This window comes from Piliocolobus tephrosceles, chromosome 1 (genome assembly GCF_002776525.5).
Source record: "Piliocolobus tephrosceles isolate RC106 chromosome 1, ASM277652v3, whole genome shotgun sequence".
Taxonomy (NCBI): Eukaryota; Metazoa; Chordata; class Mammalia; order Primates; family Cercopithecidae; genus Piliocolobus; species Piliocolobus tephrosceles.
The window spans coordinates 136,280,679-136,297,707 of record NC_045434.1 but is presented as its reverse complement, the minus strand read 5'-3'; the positions used below and the strand labels follow the sequence as shown (position 1 = coordinate 136,297,707).

At 34.1% G+C, this 17,029-nt stretch overlaps 1 protein-coding gene across 1 annotated transcript in view; it reads right to left on the bottom strand.

The window, feature by feature from the left end:
• COL24A1 (collagen type XXIV alpha 1 chain) overlaps positions 1-17,029 on the bottom strand; it is a 391,289-nt gene that overhangs the window by 129,195 nt on the left and 245,065 nt on the right. Inside the window, exons 29-32 of the mRNA XM_023207327.3 lie at positions 16,740-16,793; positions 16,414-16,458; positions 16,251-16,295; positions 9,856-9,909 (exon numbers count right to left, since the gene is read on the bottom strand). Coding sequence (XP_023063095.2) covers positions 9,856-9,909; positions 16,251-16,295; positions 16,414-16,458; positions 16,740-16,793 — 198 coding nt within the window. The remainder of the gene's footprint in view (positions 1-9,855; positions 9,910-16,250; positions 16,296-16,413; positions 16,459-16,739; positions 16,794-17,029) is intronic.

Genomic DNA, 17,029 nt, shown 5'->3' with positions numbered 1-17,029 from the left:
TCAGATCTTTTGCCAACATTTTAACTGGTTTTTAAAGAAAATTGTTGACTTTTAAATTTTTTTTATATTTTAGATACAAGTCTTTTATCAGATATATATTTTGAAAATATTTTCTCCCAGTCTGTGGACTGTCTCTTCATTCTCTTACAGTGTTTTTTCAAGGTAGATTTAAAAAGATGTTAATGAAGTCCAACTTATCAATTTTTTCTTTCATGGGCTGCGCTTTTGGGGATGCAGATAAAAACTCATCAACAAACCTCAGGTCACATCGATTTTCTTCTATGTTTATATTTTAGGAGTTTTATGGTTTTGTTTTTTACATGTAAGTCTATGATTCATTTTGAGGGTGTGTGTGTGTGTGTGTGTGTGTGGTATAAGATCTGCATCTAGATTCATGTTTTGCATGTGGGTATCTATTTGTTCCAGCATAATTTGTTGAAAAGACTATCCATTGTATTGTCTTTGCTCCTTTGTCACAGATCACTTGACTTTATTTGTGACTATATACTGTGTATATTGTGTAGAACAAAGAGTATATCTGTGTTCTATTTCTGGGCTCACCATTCTGTTCCAATGAACTACAGTTGAAATTTAAACCAACATAAGGGTTACAGTGCCAACCTCCTGCACAGTTAAAAATCTGAGTACAACTTTCAACTCCTCAAAAATGTAACCGCTTATAGCCTACTGTTGACTGGATGCCTTGCTAATAACAGAAGCAGGTGTTTAACAGATATTTTATATATGTATTATACATATACACATATACACATATTTTATATGTATATTATATACTGTAGTTTTAAAGTAAGCTAGAATAAAGAATACTGTATTCTTAAGTGGAAGTAGAGCATCATCAAGATCTTCATCCTCATTGTCTCCATGCTGAGTAGGCTGAGGAGGTGGAAGAAGAGGGGGGGTTGTTCTTGCTGTCTCAGGGGTAGCAGAGGTGGAAGAAAATCCACAAATAAGAGGACCTTTGCAGTTCAAACCCATGTTGTTCAAGGGTCAATTGTACTTGTCTATTCTTTTGCCAATATTACACTGTCTTGATTACTGTAGTTTTACAGTAAATCTTGAAGTTAGTGTCAGTTCTCCAACTTTATTTTTCAATATTGTATTGGCTATTCTGGGTCTTTTGCCTTTCCATAGAAACTTTAGAATCTGTTAATATCTACAATGTAACTTGCTTGGATTTTGATTAGAACTGCATTGAACTGACAGATCAATTTGTGAAGAACTAATATCTTAACAATATTGAGTCTTTCTACCTATGACCATGAAATATCCTTCCATTTAATTTCTTTGATCAAAGTTTTCCTCATACAGATCTTACATATATTTTGTTAGATTTATACCTATTTCTTTCTCTCTTTTTTGGTGCTAATGTAAATGATATTGTGTTTTTCATTTTAAATTCCAATTACTCATTGCTGGTAATATAGAAAAGCAATTGATTTTTGTGTATTAACTTATACCCTGTTATGCTACAATCTCATTATAACTGCTTACTAGTTTAGGGAGTTTAAAAAATAAGTTCTTGAAGATTTTTTACACAGACAGCCATGCCATCTACTAAGGAAGACAGTTTTATTTCTTCTTTCCCAATTTGTATGCTTTATATTTTCTTTTCTTATGGCACTAACTAGGACTTCCAGGACAATGCTGAATAGGAGTTAAAATTTAACAAAGAAGGAACATGTTTTCCTTATTCCCTTGCTCTTAAAAGTATCTAGTTTTCTCACCAGTAAGTATAATGTTGGCTATAAGATTTTTTTTAAAAATATGTTTTTCAAAAAGCTGAGGAAGTGCCCCTTTATTTCAAATTTGAGAGTTTATTTTTATCATGAATGGTTGTTGGATTTTGTCAAAAGATTTTTCTGCATCTTTTCATATCATATTTTCTTATTTAGCCTGTTGAGGTGGTGGATTACATTAACTGACATTCTACTGTTAAACCAGCCTTGTATACCTGGAAAAAATTACACTTGGTTATGATGCATAATTCTGTTTATACATTGTTTGATTCAATTTGCTAATATTTTGTTGAGGATTTTACATCTATGTTCATGAATGATATTGGTCTATAGTTTTCTTTTCTTGTGATGTGTTTGTCTGGTTTTGTTATTAGGGTAATGCTCATGTAATGGCCTCACGTAGTAGCCTCACATAATTAGGAAATATTCTGTTGTTTCTATTTTCTGGAACAGCTTGTACATAACTGGTATCATTTGTTCTTTAAATGTTTAGTTGAATTCACCAATGAGATAACCTGAGACCAGTGCTTTCTGTTTTAGAGGGTTATTAGTGATTGATTCTATTTCTTCATCAATACAAGTTGATGAAGATATTGATTGAAATCAAATCAAATCAAATCAAGTCAAATCAAACCTATTCAGGTTATCCTTTTCTGTTTATATGAGTTTTGGTAAATATGTCTTTTAAGGAATTGGTCTATTTCATTTAAGTTATCAAATTTGTGGAAATATTGGGAGGCCGAGGCAGGCCAATCACAAGGTCAGAAGTTTGAGATCAGCCTGACCAACCTGGTGAAACCCCATTTCTACTAAAAATATTAAAAAAAAGTTAGCCAGGCATGGTGGCACGCACCTGTAATCCCAGCTACTCAGGAGGCTGAGGCAGGAGAATCACTTGAACCCGGGAGGCGGAGGTTGCAGTGAGCTGAGATCACACCACTAGCCTGGGTGACAGAGTGAGACTCGGTCTCAAAAAAGAAAAAAAAAATTGTGAAAATAGAATTGCTCATAATATCCATTTATTATCATTTTAATGCTAATGATATCAGTAGGGATGGCCTCTCTTTCACTTCTGATATTAGTAATTTGTATTTTCTCTTTTTTTCCCCTTGGTTAGCCTGGCCTGAGGTTGATTAATTTTGGTTGCATTGATGTTCTCTATTGTTTTCCTGTTTTCAATTTCACTGATTTCTGCTGATTTTCATTACTTATTTTCTTCTGCTTAGTTTGTATTTAATTTGCTTTTCTTTTATAGTTTCCTAGGATGAAAGCTTAGATTGCTAATCTTAAATATTTCTTCTTTCCTCATATTTTGATTCAGTGCTATAAATTTCCCTCTAGGCACTGCATCTCAAGAATTTTGACAAACTATATTTTCATTTAGTTCAAAATACTTTGAAATTATTCCTGAAACTCCTTTTTTGACCAATAAGTTATTAAAAGTGTATTATTTAATCTCCAAATATTTTGGAAATCTCCAGTCATTTTGTTACTGTAGTCTGAGAGCAAACGTTGTATGATGTCTGGTCTTTTAAATTTGTTAAGGTGTTTTATGGCCCAGAATTTGGTCTCTCTTGGTGAATGTTCCATGTCAGTTTGTGAAGACTGTGTATTCTACTGTTGTTGGATAACATATTTTATAAATGTAAATTAGACCTAGCTGACTTACGGTACTCTCTGTTGACTAATTTTCTGCCTACTAGGTCTCTCAATTACTGATAGAGGGGTGTTATTGTCTCCAACTATAATAATAGACTCATCTATTTTTCCTTGAAAATTATCTCAGCATTTGCTTCATGTATTTTGATGCTCCGTTGTCAGGTGAATTAAATATTGTTATGCCATCTTGGAGAAATGATCCTGCTATCATTGTGCTGTGTCTCTCTTTACCCTGATAATTTTCCTTGTTCTGAAGACTGCTTTCCCTGACATATAAACATTTCCAGCTTTCCTTTGATGAACGTTAGCATGGTATACTTTCCTTCATATTTCAAACGGATTTCCTGAAGACAACATACAATTGGGTCTTGCTTTCATATTCACTTTGGCAATCTCTTAAGTGGTATACTTAGACCATTGACATTTAAGTGACTATGATATCATGGAGCTAGTATATACCATAGTGGTTAGTTTTCATTTGTTGTCTTTATTCTTTATTGCTTCTTCTTCTTTGGTCTTCTTCTTTTTTATGTTTTTGGCTTCTCATTTTAATTTTATTTTTATGTTTATTTCATTTTTGAGATGGAGTCTCACTCTGTCACCCAGGCTGGAGTGTAGTGGCATGATCTTGGCACACTGCAAACTCTGCCTCCCGGGTTCAAGTGATTCTCCCACTTCAGCCTCCTGAGTAGCTGAGACTACAGGTGCGTCCCACCATGTCCAGCTAATTTTTGCATTGTTTTGGTAGAGACGGGGTTTTACCATGTTGTCCAGGTTTGTCTCAAACTCCTGACCACAAGCAATCTACCTGCCTTGGCATCCTAAAGTGCTAGGATTAAAGGCATGAGCCACCGTGCCCACTCTGGTCTCTCATTTTAATTAAGCATTTTATATGATTTCATTTTCTTTCCTGGGTTAGCATACAAATTATACTACTTTTAAAACTTTTTAAAGTGGATACCCTAGAGTTTGCAATACATATTTGCAATTAACCTAAGTCCATTTTCTTTATTTTTAAAAAGACCCTACAGCACCTGGTATTCCTAGGCCATCTCCAATCCCAGTACTAACCAGTCCTGACCCCGTTTAGCATCCAAGATCAGATGAGATTAAGAACATTCAGGGTGCTATGGCCATTGATCTAGTCCATTTTCATGTAACAGTATACCACTTCATGAGTAGTGCCAGTACTTTATAACAATTCCTCCCTCTTGTTCCTTATAACATTTGACTTATCCATGAGATATAATACCAAATACTGTTGCTATTATTATTTTGTACAAATTGTCTGTTAGATCAATTAAGAATTATAAAAATATTTTATTTTACCTTCATTTATTCCTTCTCTAACACTCTTCTTTCCTAGATGAGTTTCTTACCTATGTCACTTTTCTTCTCTCTGAAGAACTTCTTTTAACATTACTTGCTGGTCTGCTAGTGACAAATTCCTTAAATTTTTGTTTGAGAAATACTTTATTTCTCTTTTACTTTGAAATTCCCAGTTTCATAATTCCAAAATGTCTGCTATCCCTGAGTCTGTTTCTGCTTATTTGTCTCTGTAGACTGTTTCTGCCTTTTATCTTGTCTTATAAGTTTTTTTGAAAGCCAGACATGATATAAATGTAAATAAAACCAAGGTGAATAGGCCTTTAATGTGATATTTTATATTATCTGGCTGTGGGTTAGGCTGTGTTTACTGGTTGTTGTAGCTAGGTGTGTTTCAAAATGGTTACTATCCCTCTCCCTCTGCTGGAAGCAGGAGAGAATTCTCTGTTTGAAAGTGAGAACCTGTTAGGGCTCTGGAAGGACGTAAAACTCAGGAAAACGTAGGGGCCTCCCAAAGACTGGGCCCTCTCTGAGTTTTTTAACACTCAAGCTGGTCTACACTGAGTCTCCAGTAATTTGCTAATTATAGTTTAAAGTGTCCCTACTATCCAGATGTGGGCTATGTATTTGCCTGTCTGTCTCTCCATTTTGGGGGCAGTAGTTTGTCTTGTGACCTTAATTCTCTGACAGATCTAAGAAGAGTTGTTGACTTTCAGTGTGTCCATCTTTTTTCTTGTTTTGAAGTTGGGAGTGATGACTTCCAAATTCCTTACATTTCAGACCAGAAAACACATTAATTAATTAATTAGTTAATTTAGAGGCAGAGTCTTGTTCTGTCACCCAGGCTGGAGTGCAGCAGCACGATCTAGGCTCACTGCACCCTCCGCCTCGCAGGTTCAAGTAATTCTCCTACCTCAGCTTCCTGAGTAGCTGGGATTACTGGCACCCACCACCACGCCTGGCTGATTTTTTTTTTTTTTTAAGTAGAAACGGGGTTTTATCATGTTGGCCAGGCTGGTCTCGAACTCCTGACCTCAAGTGATCCACTTGCTTTGGCCTCCCAAAGTGGTGGGTTTACAGGTGTGAGCCACTGTGCCCAACCCAGAAAACACTTTACTATTGTCAACCTAAATAACAAAGAGAAAGAGGCTCTCTAAAAGAAATAAGGTATTTATTTTGGAATAGAGCATTGTAGTGGGAATATGCATGCCGTAGTAAGCTATGTACATATTCAGGGAGATAAAGAAAGGGAATAGTTTGTAAAGGAACAATGAGGATTATATAATTGTTTTGAAATGATTATCCTTGGCTATAAATATCAACAACAATGGTGACACCAGTCCAAGGCTGGACAGGCCGTTGCTGGGCAGATGTCTTTTCAGAAGTATTTTTTGTATATGGATGCAAATGTTCTTTGGGCAAGGTTGTGATTTTTGCAATTTGTTGTGATAGTTTGTATTATCAGGCATCTAAGAATGAGAACTCTGTATTTACGGCCTTCACCTCTATTTGTCAGATTTTTCTTTTATTTTCTTAATATCAGTGACTCCATTTTGATTCTGACAACTTTCACACTATGATTTTTCAATCTTTTTAGCGGGGGAGACTGGATTCAGCTAGAAGCCAAATTGTGCTCCACACACAATAATTTTTTTTTTTTTTTTTTGAGATAGAGTCACACTCTGTCACCCAGGTTGGAGTGCAGTGGTGTGATCTTGGCTCACTGCAGCCTTTGCCTCCTGGGTTAAAGCAATTCTGCCTCAGCCTCTCAAGTAGCTGGGACTACAGGTGTGTACCACCACGTCTGGCTAATCTTTTGTATTTTTAGTAGAGGTGGGGTTTCACTATATTGGCCAGGCTGGTCTTGAACTCCTGACCTCAAGTGATCCATCCACCTCGACCTCCCAAATGCTGGGATTACAGGCATGAGTCACTGTGCTTGGCCCCCATGCAATGATTTTTAAAGAATCAAAAATGGCTGGCCGGATGCAGTGGCTCACACCTGTAATGCCAACACTTTGGGAGACAGAGGTGGGTGGTCACGAGGTCAGGAGATCAATACTATCCTGGCTAACACAGTGAAACCCCATCTCTACTAAAAATACAAAAAATTAGTGGGGCTTGGTGGCATGCACCTATAGTCCCAGCTACTCAGAAGGCTGAGGCAACAGAATCAACGGAACCTGGGAGGCAGAGGTTGCAGTGAGCCAAGATTGCGCCATTGCACTCTAGCCTGGGTGACAGCGAGACAGTCTAAAAAGAAAAAAAATAAAAATAAAAATAAAAGGTTGCTAAATTTTAGATTACTTGTTTTTGTATTTTTCATTATATCTGTGATATATTAATATATTTCTTAATAACAACTAACTTTTCCTTGATTGTAATTCTTCCTTTTACTTCACTGAGGTGGATAATTCTTTATATACATGGTTAAATTTTACTTAATTCTTTGTTCAGATTTTTACAATTATATTTGTAAGTGAAATTCATCTGCTGCTTTATTTTGGCTGCTCTCTTTGTCTGACTGAGATGCTGATATAGGGTACTCTTACCTTTTGTTTCCAAGACTGTTGCCACTCTAATGAGGAACTGAATGAAGTTTTATTATACACTTTTAGTTAACTTGAGAATTCTATTAACTATTTTTTGAGATAAGTGAAAATGACTTCTGGTATCTAAGAAAAAGTAGCTAGAAAATAATATTTTAAAATTTACAAGGGATATTATAAAGCAAGCTTATGAAGAGTTTAAATTTTAGAGTATAGCATTCCCCTTGTTCCCTCTTTAAAGGCAGTTTTCAGTAATTAAGAGATATTAACTATATTTATTTAGGTCAGGAGTTTTTTTTCAACTTGTCTTCTGAAACGGAAGAATAAATGAACAAAATGATAAAAGAGAAAATGAACAAATGTCACCATTCTCCTCTTATTGAGGGCGATTGTGCAGGTTGTACACTGCATAAACCAAGGGACATTATTTGTTACAAGGTTTGTGTTGATTAGACATTTTCTTTCTGTACATATGTGATTAAAATCTCCATCGGGGTCAGCAAATTTTTTTTTTTTCAAGGGCAAGACAGTAAGTACTTTAGGCTTGTGGGTCATGTGGTCTCTGTCAAAACTTTTAAACTTTGCTGTCATAGTATGAAAGCAGCCATATATATATAAGGGAATCGTCGTGGCTGTATTTTAATAAAATTTGATATACAGAAGCATAACTGGACTGAGGGCTGTGGTTTACCTATCCTACTTTATGCCTACATACGTCTAAGGGAATCTATTATTATGAAGATGTTAAGATGGGTTATGGTTATAGCTGAAACTCCTAACTTACATATCTGATTTTCCTCTAGTAATACTCTTTCAGTTTCTTGTGCAGTTTCAACCTTTTCTGCCAGCGTTTTGTAAATGTTGTAGCTCTTTAAGCCTCAGCCTTAGATCTTTTTCTTTTCTCACTTCTATACTCTTTCTATAGGCAATGAATCCAATATTTTTAAACTTCAGTGCATTCCTCTACTCTGAATCCAACTGCCAACTTCATGTTTCTCAAAGACACCTCAAATTCAACAGTTAAACTGAATTTATAATCTTCCATTCTCAAACCTACTTTTCTGTGTTTTTTTTCTGTTTCAGTGATTATCATCAACTCTTTAATACAATAAGCCAGAAATTTAAGAATTATACTTCACATACAGAGTCTTTATTACCTATTGATTTTATCCCCTTTTGAATCATTCTGTCCACTTCATTTCTCTGCTCATAAAAAAGGTGCTGCCGATTTTTATCTGTATTATTGCAACAGCCAGCCATTCTTGGCTCCTTCCATTTTGTGATTTGACTGATATTTACAAAATAGATATCAGATAATAAACTAAATAATCTGATAATAAAGCTAGTCCCAGACCTTTAATAACATCCTTTGTTCTAAGGATAAAAATTAAAAATGTTGGCAATAGCCCTCATAAAGCTTTGTGTGTTTTGCCACCTGCCTCCTTTCTCACCCCATCTGGCACTTACTTATATATACCAGACATTATACCAGGAAAGGGGATTACAAAGATAAAATAAATGGTCTCTGATTTCAAGCAGGTTACAGACTTTTGGGGGGATACACTTAAGTAAATAATGTTAAAGAGAGTTGCATTATTTTAGGTCAGATAAACATCAGAATTGAAATGACAGGTTAAGATATACATAACAGGGAGAAAACCAAGAAGGATTTAGCTTAAAAAATCAACAATATATCTAAAATTCTTTATTTGGAAAGAACTATATATACTGTCAAATCTTTACTTACTGTTTTGAGAGCTTATATCATAGGTTAAATATATAAATGAGGAAAAAGTTATGATAAGAATAGCTCTTTGACTGTTAGAATTTTCCATTTGCTACTAACTAAATGAATTATACAAAAGCCACTTGTAAATCTTTGTGTCAACTGATGATAAAATCAATGCAGTTGTTTGAAAGACTATATTGTATTGTACATCTTAGAAGCACATTATAGCACATTACATCTGACACCATTAACCAGAAGAATGACTTCATTGGCAAAAAAGAATAAATTGTAAGAAAGTAGGTGTGACAGGTCTTTCCTTTTCACAACTTACCTTCCATGGAAACTCTGAAACCGTTTCATAACGATTTCATAAGTTTTTGTATTGATGTAAGGTTTTGTACTGTTGATGTAACTGCATTTCTGTCATGTTTGCACATTTTGGCCCATCAAAATGTTTGGCTTCTCTCTATATGGTCTTCTAATTATAGAAATTGCCTCATAAATGTGATTGTGCGTGTGTGGCAATGTAATATTATAAGAACAGCAAGCCATTCAGAAATAGAATTTCTGAGATTCAATAATATAGAGTTTTCTTTGTTGAAAACGGAAATATGCTCAGATTTAACAGCTCCAGAAAAACAGCACCATATTTGACTATATGAAACCAGAAAGGCACTATAAACTATTATTTTTTATTCTATGTGATTTGTCTGTGGTATCTATGATAAATGCTGCTTTCTAAAACATACCAGTCACAGCACAGCAGAGCAATAATGGAAACATAAATGTACATTATGAGAAAAACACAATTAGAAAAGTATAAACGTAAACTTACTGGCTCTCCTGGAAGTCCTCTGTCACCTGTACTTCCAGGCAATCCCTGTAAACCCTGGACAAATAAAGGCAATACTTGTAGGAAAAGTGTTGTGTGAAGATGTTTTAGACAGTTTCCTTACCTTAGCTTTCCCATGGATTCTTCCACCCAACTTTTCTGTCTACTATTTTTTTTTTTTTTTTTGCTTTTGTGGTAAATTTACTATTTTAACCATTTTTAAATGTAGTTATGTGGCATTGTGTACATTCACACTGCTGTGTAACCGTCACCAGAACTTTTTCGTCTTCCCAAACTGAAACTCTGTACCCATTAAATACTAACTCCCCATCACCCCTTTTTTCTATTCCCTGGCAACCACCATTCTATTTTCTGTCTCTATGAATTCGAATATCCTAAGTACCTCATATCAGTGAGATCATACAATATCTGCCTTTCTGTGACTGGCTTATTTTACCCAGCATAATGTCTTCAAGATTCATCCCTGTTGTAGCATGCGTGAAAACGTTCTGCTTTTTAAGGTTGGGTCCACTGTATGCATATCCCACATTTGGTTTATCTATTAGTCTACCAAAGAACATGAATTACTTTCAACTTTTGGCTATTGTGAATAATGTGGCTCTGAATATGGGTATACAAGTATCTGTATGAGTCCCTTTTTTCAATTATTTGGGTCTCTACCTAGAAGTGGAACTGATAGATCATATGGCTAATTCTCTGTTTAACTTCTTGACAAACCACCAAACTGTTTTCCACAGCAGTCCCCCTATTTTATATTTGTACCAGTAATGAACAAGGGTTCCAATTCCTCCACATCCTTGGCCACACATATTTTCTTTTTTTTTTTTTTTATGACAGCATTATAATGTTTGTGAAATAGTATCCCATGGTGGTTTGATTTTTATTTCCCTAATGACGAGTGATGTTACGCATCTTTTCATGTGCTTACTGGCCATTTGTATACCTTCTCTGGAGAAATGCCTGTTCAAGTCCTTTGCTCATTTTTCCATCAGGTTGTTTTTTTAGTCTTGAGTTGTAGGAGTTCTTTGTATCTACTCCCATTTTTATTTAATCCTCACTCCTATACTGTGACAAATAATTATCCAAAATTATTTTAAATCTGAATTTCTTTACAGTTTTAATATCCATATAAAGTTTCCTTTTTCAAAAAATAATAATGTCCTTGCAATGTGTTAATAAGTATGACTTATGTCTTTAAATCCTGGCAAGGCACAGGAGACTTGGAACCTAGATAACTGGAAATAACCATACTGAACCTGTAACTTCCTTTTTCCCCCATCTTTACACTCTTTGTAGTACCATAAAAGAGTGTTTCAGATATGAAGTAGATAGAACACTAAACCAAATTCTGAGTCTTCTCTGACTCAAAGATTTATTGAGCATTTACTGTGTGCGAGGCACTGATGACCACTGACAATACGTAACATGTTGACCCATTTGTAAGTTGCATCTTCTTTTTTTGCTTTATTTTATTTATTGATTGATTTTTTTGAGATGGAGCCTCACTCTATTGTCCATGCTGGAGTGCAGTGGCATGATCTCGGCTCACTGCAAGTTCCCCATCCCAGGCTCACGCCATTCTCCTGCCTCAGCCTCCCGAGTAGCTGGGACTACAGGCGCCCGCCACCACGCCTGGCTAATTTTTTTATTTTGTATTTTTAGTAGAGATGGGGTTTCACCGTGTTAGCTAGGATGATTTCGATCTCCTGACCTCGTGATCTGCCCGCCTTGGCCTCCCAAAGTGCTGGGATTACAGGCGTGAGCCACTGTGCCCAGCCATAAGTTGCATCTTCTACATTACTGACCTTGGGAAAGTTGATAACTATACAGCTAATCACAAGTACCATTTTACCTTAAAAAATTAAAAGGTATAAAAATACGACATTAAATTAGAAGTAAAGATATTCAAAGTTCTTAGCAACACACGTCTTCTAAGTTAGAATCTTTAACGCTATGTTCAGTTTTTCTGGCTAGGTAAAGGGAACTATGTAAAATTACGGACTCCCATCTAGTTGAGGCTCTGTTTCAGTCATGTAAATGATATGGTGCCTACTTACTCCAGGCTCCTTAATTAAGAGATAGGATCATTATAAGGAATCTCTCTGTGCCTAGTAGACCAACTGAAATATACAGAAAACTTCAGAACTTTAAATAATATCTGCCCAATTTTCTTTGTAAAGTATGTATAGACATAATATCAAGCTTATCATGTACTTTTAATGCTGTTGATACTGCATAAAAGCTCTTTTGCAAAGCCATGAAATAATTTAAGTGAACTCTGTTTTTATTGGGGAAAAAGCGGAAAAGCACAAGCTGGAATAAAATAAAAATTATCTTTAAGGTTTTTTAGAACTCCCTTCTCCATTACTTCAATCCAGTAACTGTGATAATGATGACCATAAGGATAACAATGGTTATTTTGGTTGTTATTTATTAGAGCCTGTGCCAGGAACATAATAAATAACATTTGTTATACATTTGGTATAACTATAAAAAGATTTCCTATATCAAAGATGGGGAAACTGAAGCCCAGAGAAGTTAAGTAATTTGTACAAAGTCAAGACTGCTAGTAAGTGGCAAAGCCAATATATGACTTCCAATATGATTGATTCCAATAAAATATAATGATACATTATATGCAAGGGAATAATGATATATACATATAACTGTGGACTACTTATCAGAAATACCGACGGCCAAAAGAAAATGGTAAGTTATTCTTACAGAGCTGAATAAAAACAAAAAAATTCCCCAAAAGACTCTGTCGACCTAAAATCTGATATCCGGTGAAACTGTACTTCAAAAGTAAAGGAGAAATAAAGACATTTCATAAACAAAAACTAAGAGAAATATGTACTAGCAGACTTTACTACAAGAAATATAAAGGATGTTCTATAGGTTACAGGGAAATGACACCATTTGGAAACACAAATCTTCAGAAAGGAATGAACAGCATCAGAAAATGCAAATATGTGGGTAAATGATAAACATTATTTCCCCATTAAACATCTCTAAAGTATGTAATTTCATTTACATTATGAAAACATTTTATTTATATTAAGGCAAAAATTATAACTTTGCAAATGTGTAGTTTAAAATATATGTAGATATAATACATAAAACTTTTTATGCTATAATTATAACTATATATAAATTTTTATTAATAATTAATTAATTAATAATTATATAATTATATAAATATAATTATAATTATGCTATAATTATAGCATAAAAAAGTATTAGTAAATGGACCTATATTGTTGGCAAGTTTCTTACACTTGTGTTAAGTATTTACATAAAACACTTATTTTGTGGCACTTCACAGAAGAAGTTTGCTGACCCTTGACCTAGAATAACCATGGAAAATTATAATGAGAAGAAATAGAGCTAAAAATCCAACAGACAGATAAAATAGAATTCTCAAAAGTATTCAATGCAGACAGAAGACATTGAACAATAACAAGAAAAAGGAAACAAAGAAAAACAGATCATTAAATGGGAGACCCAAATTAACCATATCAATTAAGTATCAATAATTACATTAAATTGAAATTGAACAAATGCTCAAATTAAAAGGCAGAAATTGTCAGAATGAATAAAACGCAAGGTCTAACTATAAGATAAGATATTCACTTTAAATATCAAGACACAGATAGGTTGAAAGTAAATTAAGGAACAAGATATGCCATGTAAGCAGCAAGCATAAGAAACCTGGAGAAACTTTATATTAGTATTAATATCAGATGAGGTATACTTCACAACAAATAGTATTACCAGGAGTAAAAAGCATTACCAGAGATGAAGAATAATTTTTAACAAAAAAAAGGGATCAGCTGATGAGGAAGATATAATAATTACAAATGTGAATAACCTTACAATAGAATTTAAAAATACATAAAGCAAAATTGGAAAGAATTAAAGGTAGAAATAGAGAAACATAAAAATTATAGTTGGGAGAATTTTTATACCCCTATCTCACAAACTGATAGAATATTTAGATTTAAAAAAGTACTCAGTAATGTATGAGTTATGATAGTTTTTATATTATTTAGAGAACCTAAAATAGTGATGAGGCCTTAACACCTTATTAACACAGTGGATTGTGGTCTTTCTTCCTGATTTTCTTTTGAGTCAGATGTATGGGAGGCAAGTATTGTATAGGAAACAGTGTTGGTCCACAGACAAATACACTTTTACTAGTTATCTGGATTACCAGAGCACTATGTGTTGCCAGTTTTCATTTAATTCCTGGCTTAAAATTATGCAAACTTAGAGATGGAGAGGGCCTTAGAGCTCTTATCCTAGCCATTTTTAAAAATTCATTTTAAAAATAAAGAATATGTATTTTTAGAGATTGGGGTCTCACTACATTGCTCTAGCTGGTCTTGAACTCCCGGGCTCAAGAGACCCTTCTTCCTCTGCCTCCGAAAGTGCTGTGATTACAGGCATGAGCCATCACGCCTAGCCCTAACCAATTTAAACACGGTTATATGGTTTCTAGGAGCATACACTAGACCAAAGGTCAATCTGACCTCGAATTTAGTTTTCTAATATACAGCACTGCCTGTTTGTTGATAGTGCATAAATGACTAGAGACACTAAGACTGTGCTGAAGGATCAAATGAATCTTTGGGGCTTGTTTGGCTTTTTTCAATTGATTGTTCCCAGCTTCTCCAAGATCTCAATTCAATCAAGGAGAAGGAGACAATGTAGGTATAGAGCCAAGTAAACCTGAATAACTACTATAAATTCATATTTAATGTCCAACCTTGTCATGCACTAAGGTAACTTAATTCTTCCAGGAGACTATGCGACACGTTTGCCAGGGTAAGGTTTCAAATCAGGGTAAGGTTACAAAATGATTCTAGTATCTTTTATTTAATTGAGAAAGTCAAACATGAAATATTACATTTATATAAGCATTCCTTGATGGGCTAAAAATGAAGGTAAAATTCTAGGGAAGGTCAAAAATGAATGACCTATAATTTTACCTTCATTTTCAGTACATCAATGAATACAAAATGAATAAGTAATTTTATTTATCTGGGCCTCATTTCTTTTTAAATGAGAGGAATGAACTTGAGCTCCAAACTTTTCCACTCACTGCAATATATTGGCACTGTATAAAGTATAGCAAAGTAGTCAATCTATACAAACACCATTTATATCAATATAATAGAAACTCAGATGATGAATATTAAAACTCAAGTAACATTCTTTGAGGATAACGTTAATCAATAATACAATGCCACACACAAGTTCTCTCCCAGACATAGTCATTTATTTTCTGTCTGAGGTCTCTGGTATTTTAGGTTGGATCACTGTTAAATACAATGTTATTGTGGGAAACAGCGGGCAGGGGGCAGCAGATTTCAAAAAGGAACAAGCAAATGCAGTGACATTTACTATGTAAACAATTATTAATACTATAGCAGCTAAAATATTTTTATTCTATCCTTTTCTGTCTCCCGAGCTGCAATCTATTTATATTATCTATTTTTATAACTTTATATTATATATATGTGTATATAACAAATCAAAATGTCATTAAAAATTAAAATTCTCAATGAAAGTAAAAATATTCATATACCTAAGCTTATGTGCTCATATACACGTACTATCTTATGTGTCTATGTGTAAGTATGCATGTGTGGGTAAATCTTTATTTAACTTCTTTTTCCTCTTACTTAGTGATGATAACCACAGAACTTGTTGTCTTTCAGGAAAAAAGTGTATAATTCTGGTAAGATTTTTGACGGTAGGAAAATGACTAGTATTATAAAATATTAACAACTCCTAAGAAGTGCCATGGGAAGGCATGATGACACACACAGCTCTATACTCCAAAGGGCTAAAAGGAATTCAAGTTTATTTAAAAGAAAACTAGGCAAGAGGCCCGAAAAAAGTTACTTATTATGTTAGCTTTATTAATGTTTCATTATATTTATATGTCATGCCATTTTATTTTGAAATGGGTTTTACAGTAAAACTAATTTATCTTCACTCTACTTATCATAGAGTGAAGTAGAAGTATCAGTTTATAACCACCAGTTACGGATAGGTACAGCCCAGGCCCAGAATGGGTAAGCAACTTGCTCAAATAAAACAATGACCCAATGATTAAAGGAGAAAAAGAACTTACATTCTTTTAGTCCAACGTACTGAATACTAAACAATAGTTGTATCAGAGAATAAAGCAGTTAAGGGTAATCAGTTCATAATTTATACATATATCAAGATATCACATTGGATACTGCAAATATATGTAATTTTTATGTGTCAAAAAACCCCCCAAACATTGTTTGAGCAGCGCTTCTCCTCAAAAAATAGCAGATAAAAATTGTTCATAGCCTGATTTTTTTTTTTTTATTACTTACTGGTTTCCCTTGAACTCCTCTTTCTCCAGGGTTTCCAGTCTTTCCCTACACGAGAAAGAAAATGCTTGAGTCAAGTAGTCCCCTCCAAAAAGATTAATCATACTAAGAAAAACAAAAAATACTTAAAATGTTCATCTTTAATGTGAAATGTTTTATTACTTACAATAAGACCATGAGGCCCTCGTTTTCCTTGATCTCCTTTTTCACCCTAACAAAGCATCAAAGCCAGGTGAGTTAGTAAGAATGTGAATTATCGTCTTATATATGCTAGCATATATTCACATACAAAAAGATAGTAAGTATACAGTTCAATATTGAAAAGTAAACATCTCTGTGTGTGTAGTAAAAACTTTTATGTGTTTCATACGTAGACAAAGAGAAAATTTAGAATCATATTTTTGTAAGGAAATATGTTGTTTTTTAGACCAGCAGGACATACGGGCTTAATAAAATTTAACTGTATATGAAATGAGAAAAATCAATGATTACCTTGGCACCTTGTATACCTTGTTCCCCTAAGAGACCATCTGGTCCTCTTGGTCCCTAGAGGTGAAAAAATATCCTGTTGTTAATTTGAAATGTTCCTCTTTCTTTCTTTCTTTCTTTCTTTCTTTTTCTTTCTTTCTCTTTCTTTCTTTCTTTCTTTCTTTCTTTCTTTCTTTCTTTCTTTCTTTCTTTCTTTCTTTCTTTCTTTCTTTCTTTCTTTCTTTCTTTCTTTCTTTCTTTCTTTCTTTCCTTCCTTCCTTCCTTCCTTCCTTCCTTCCTTCCTTCCTTCCTTC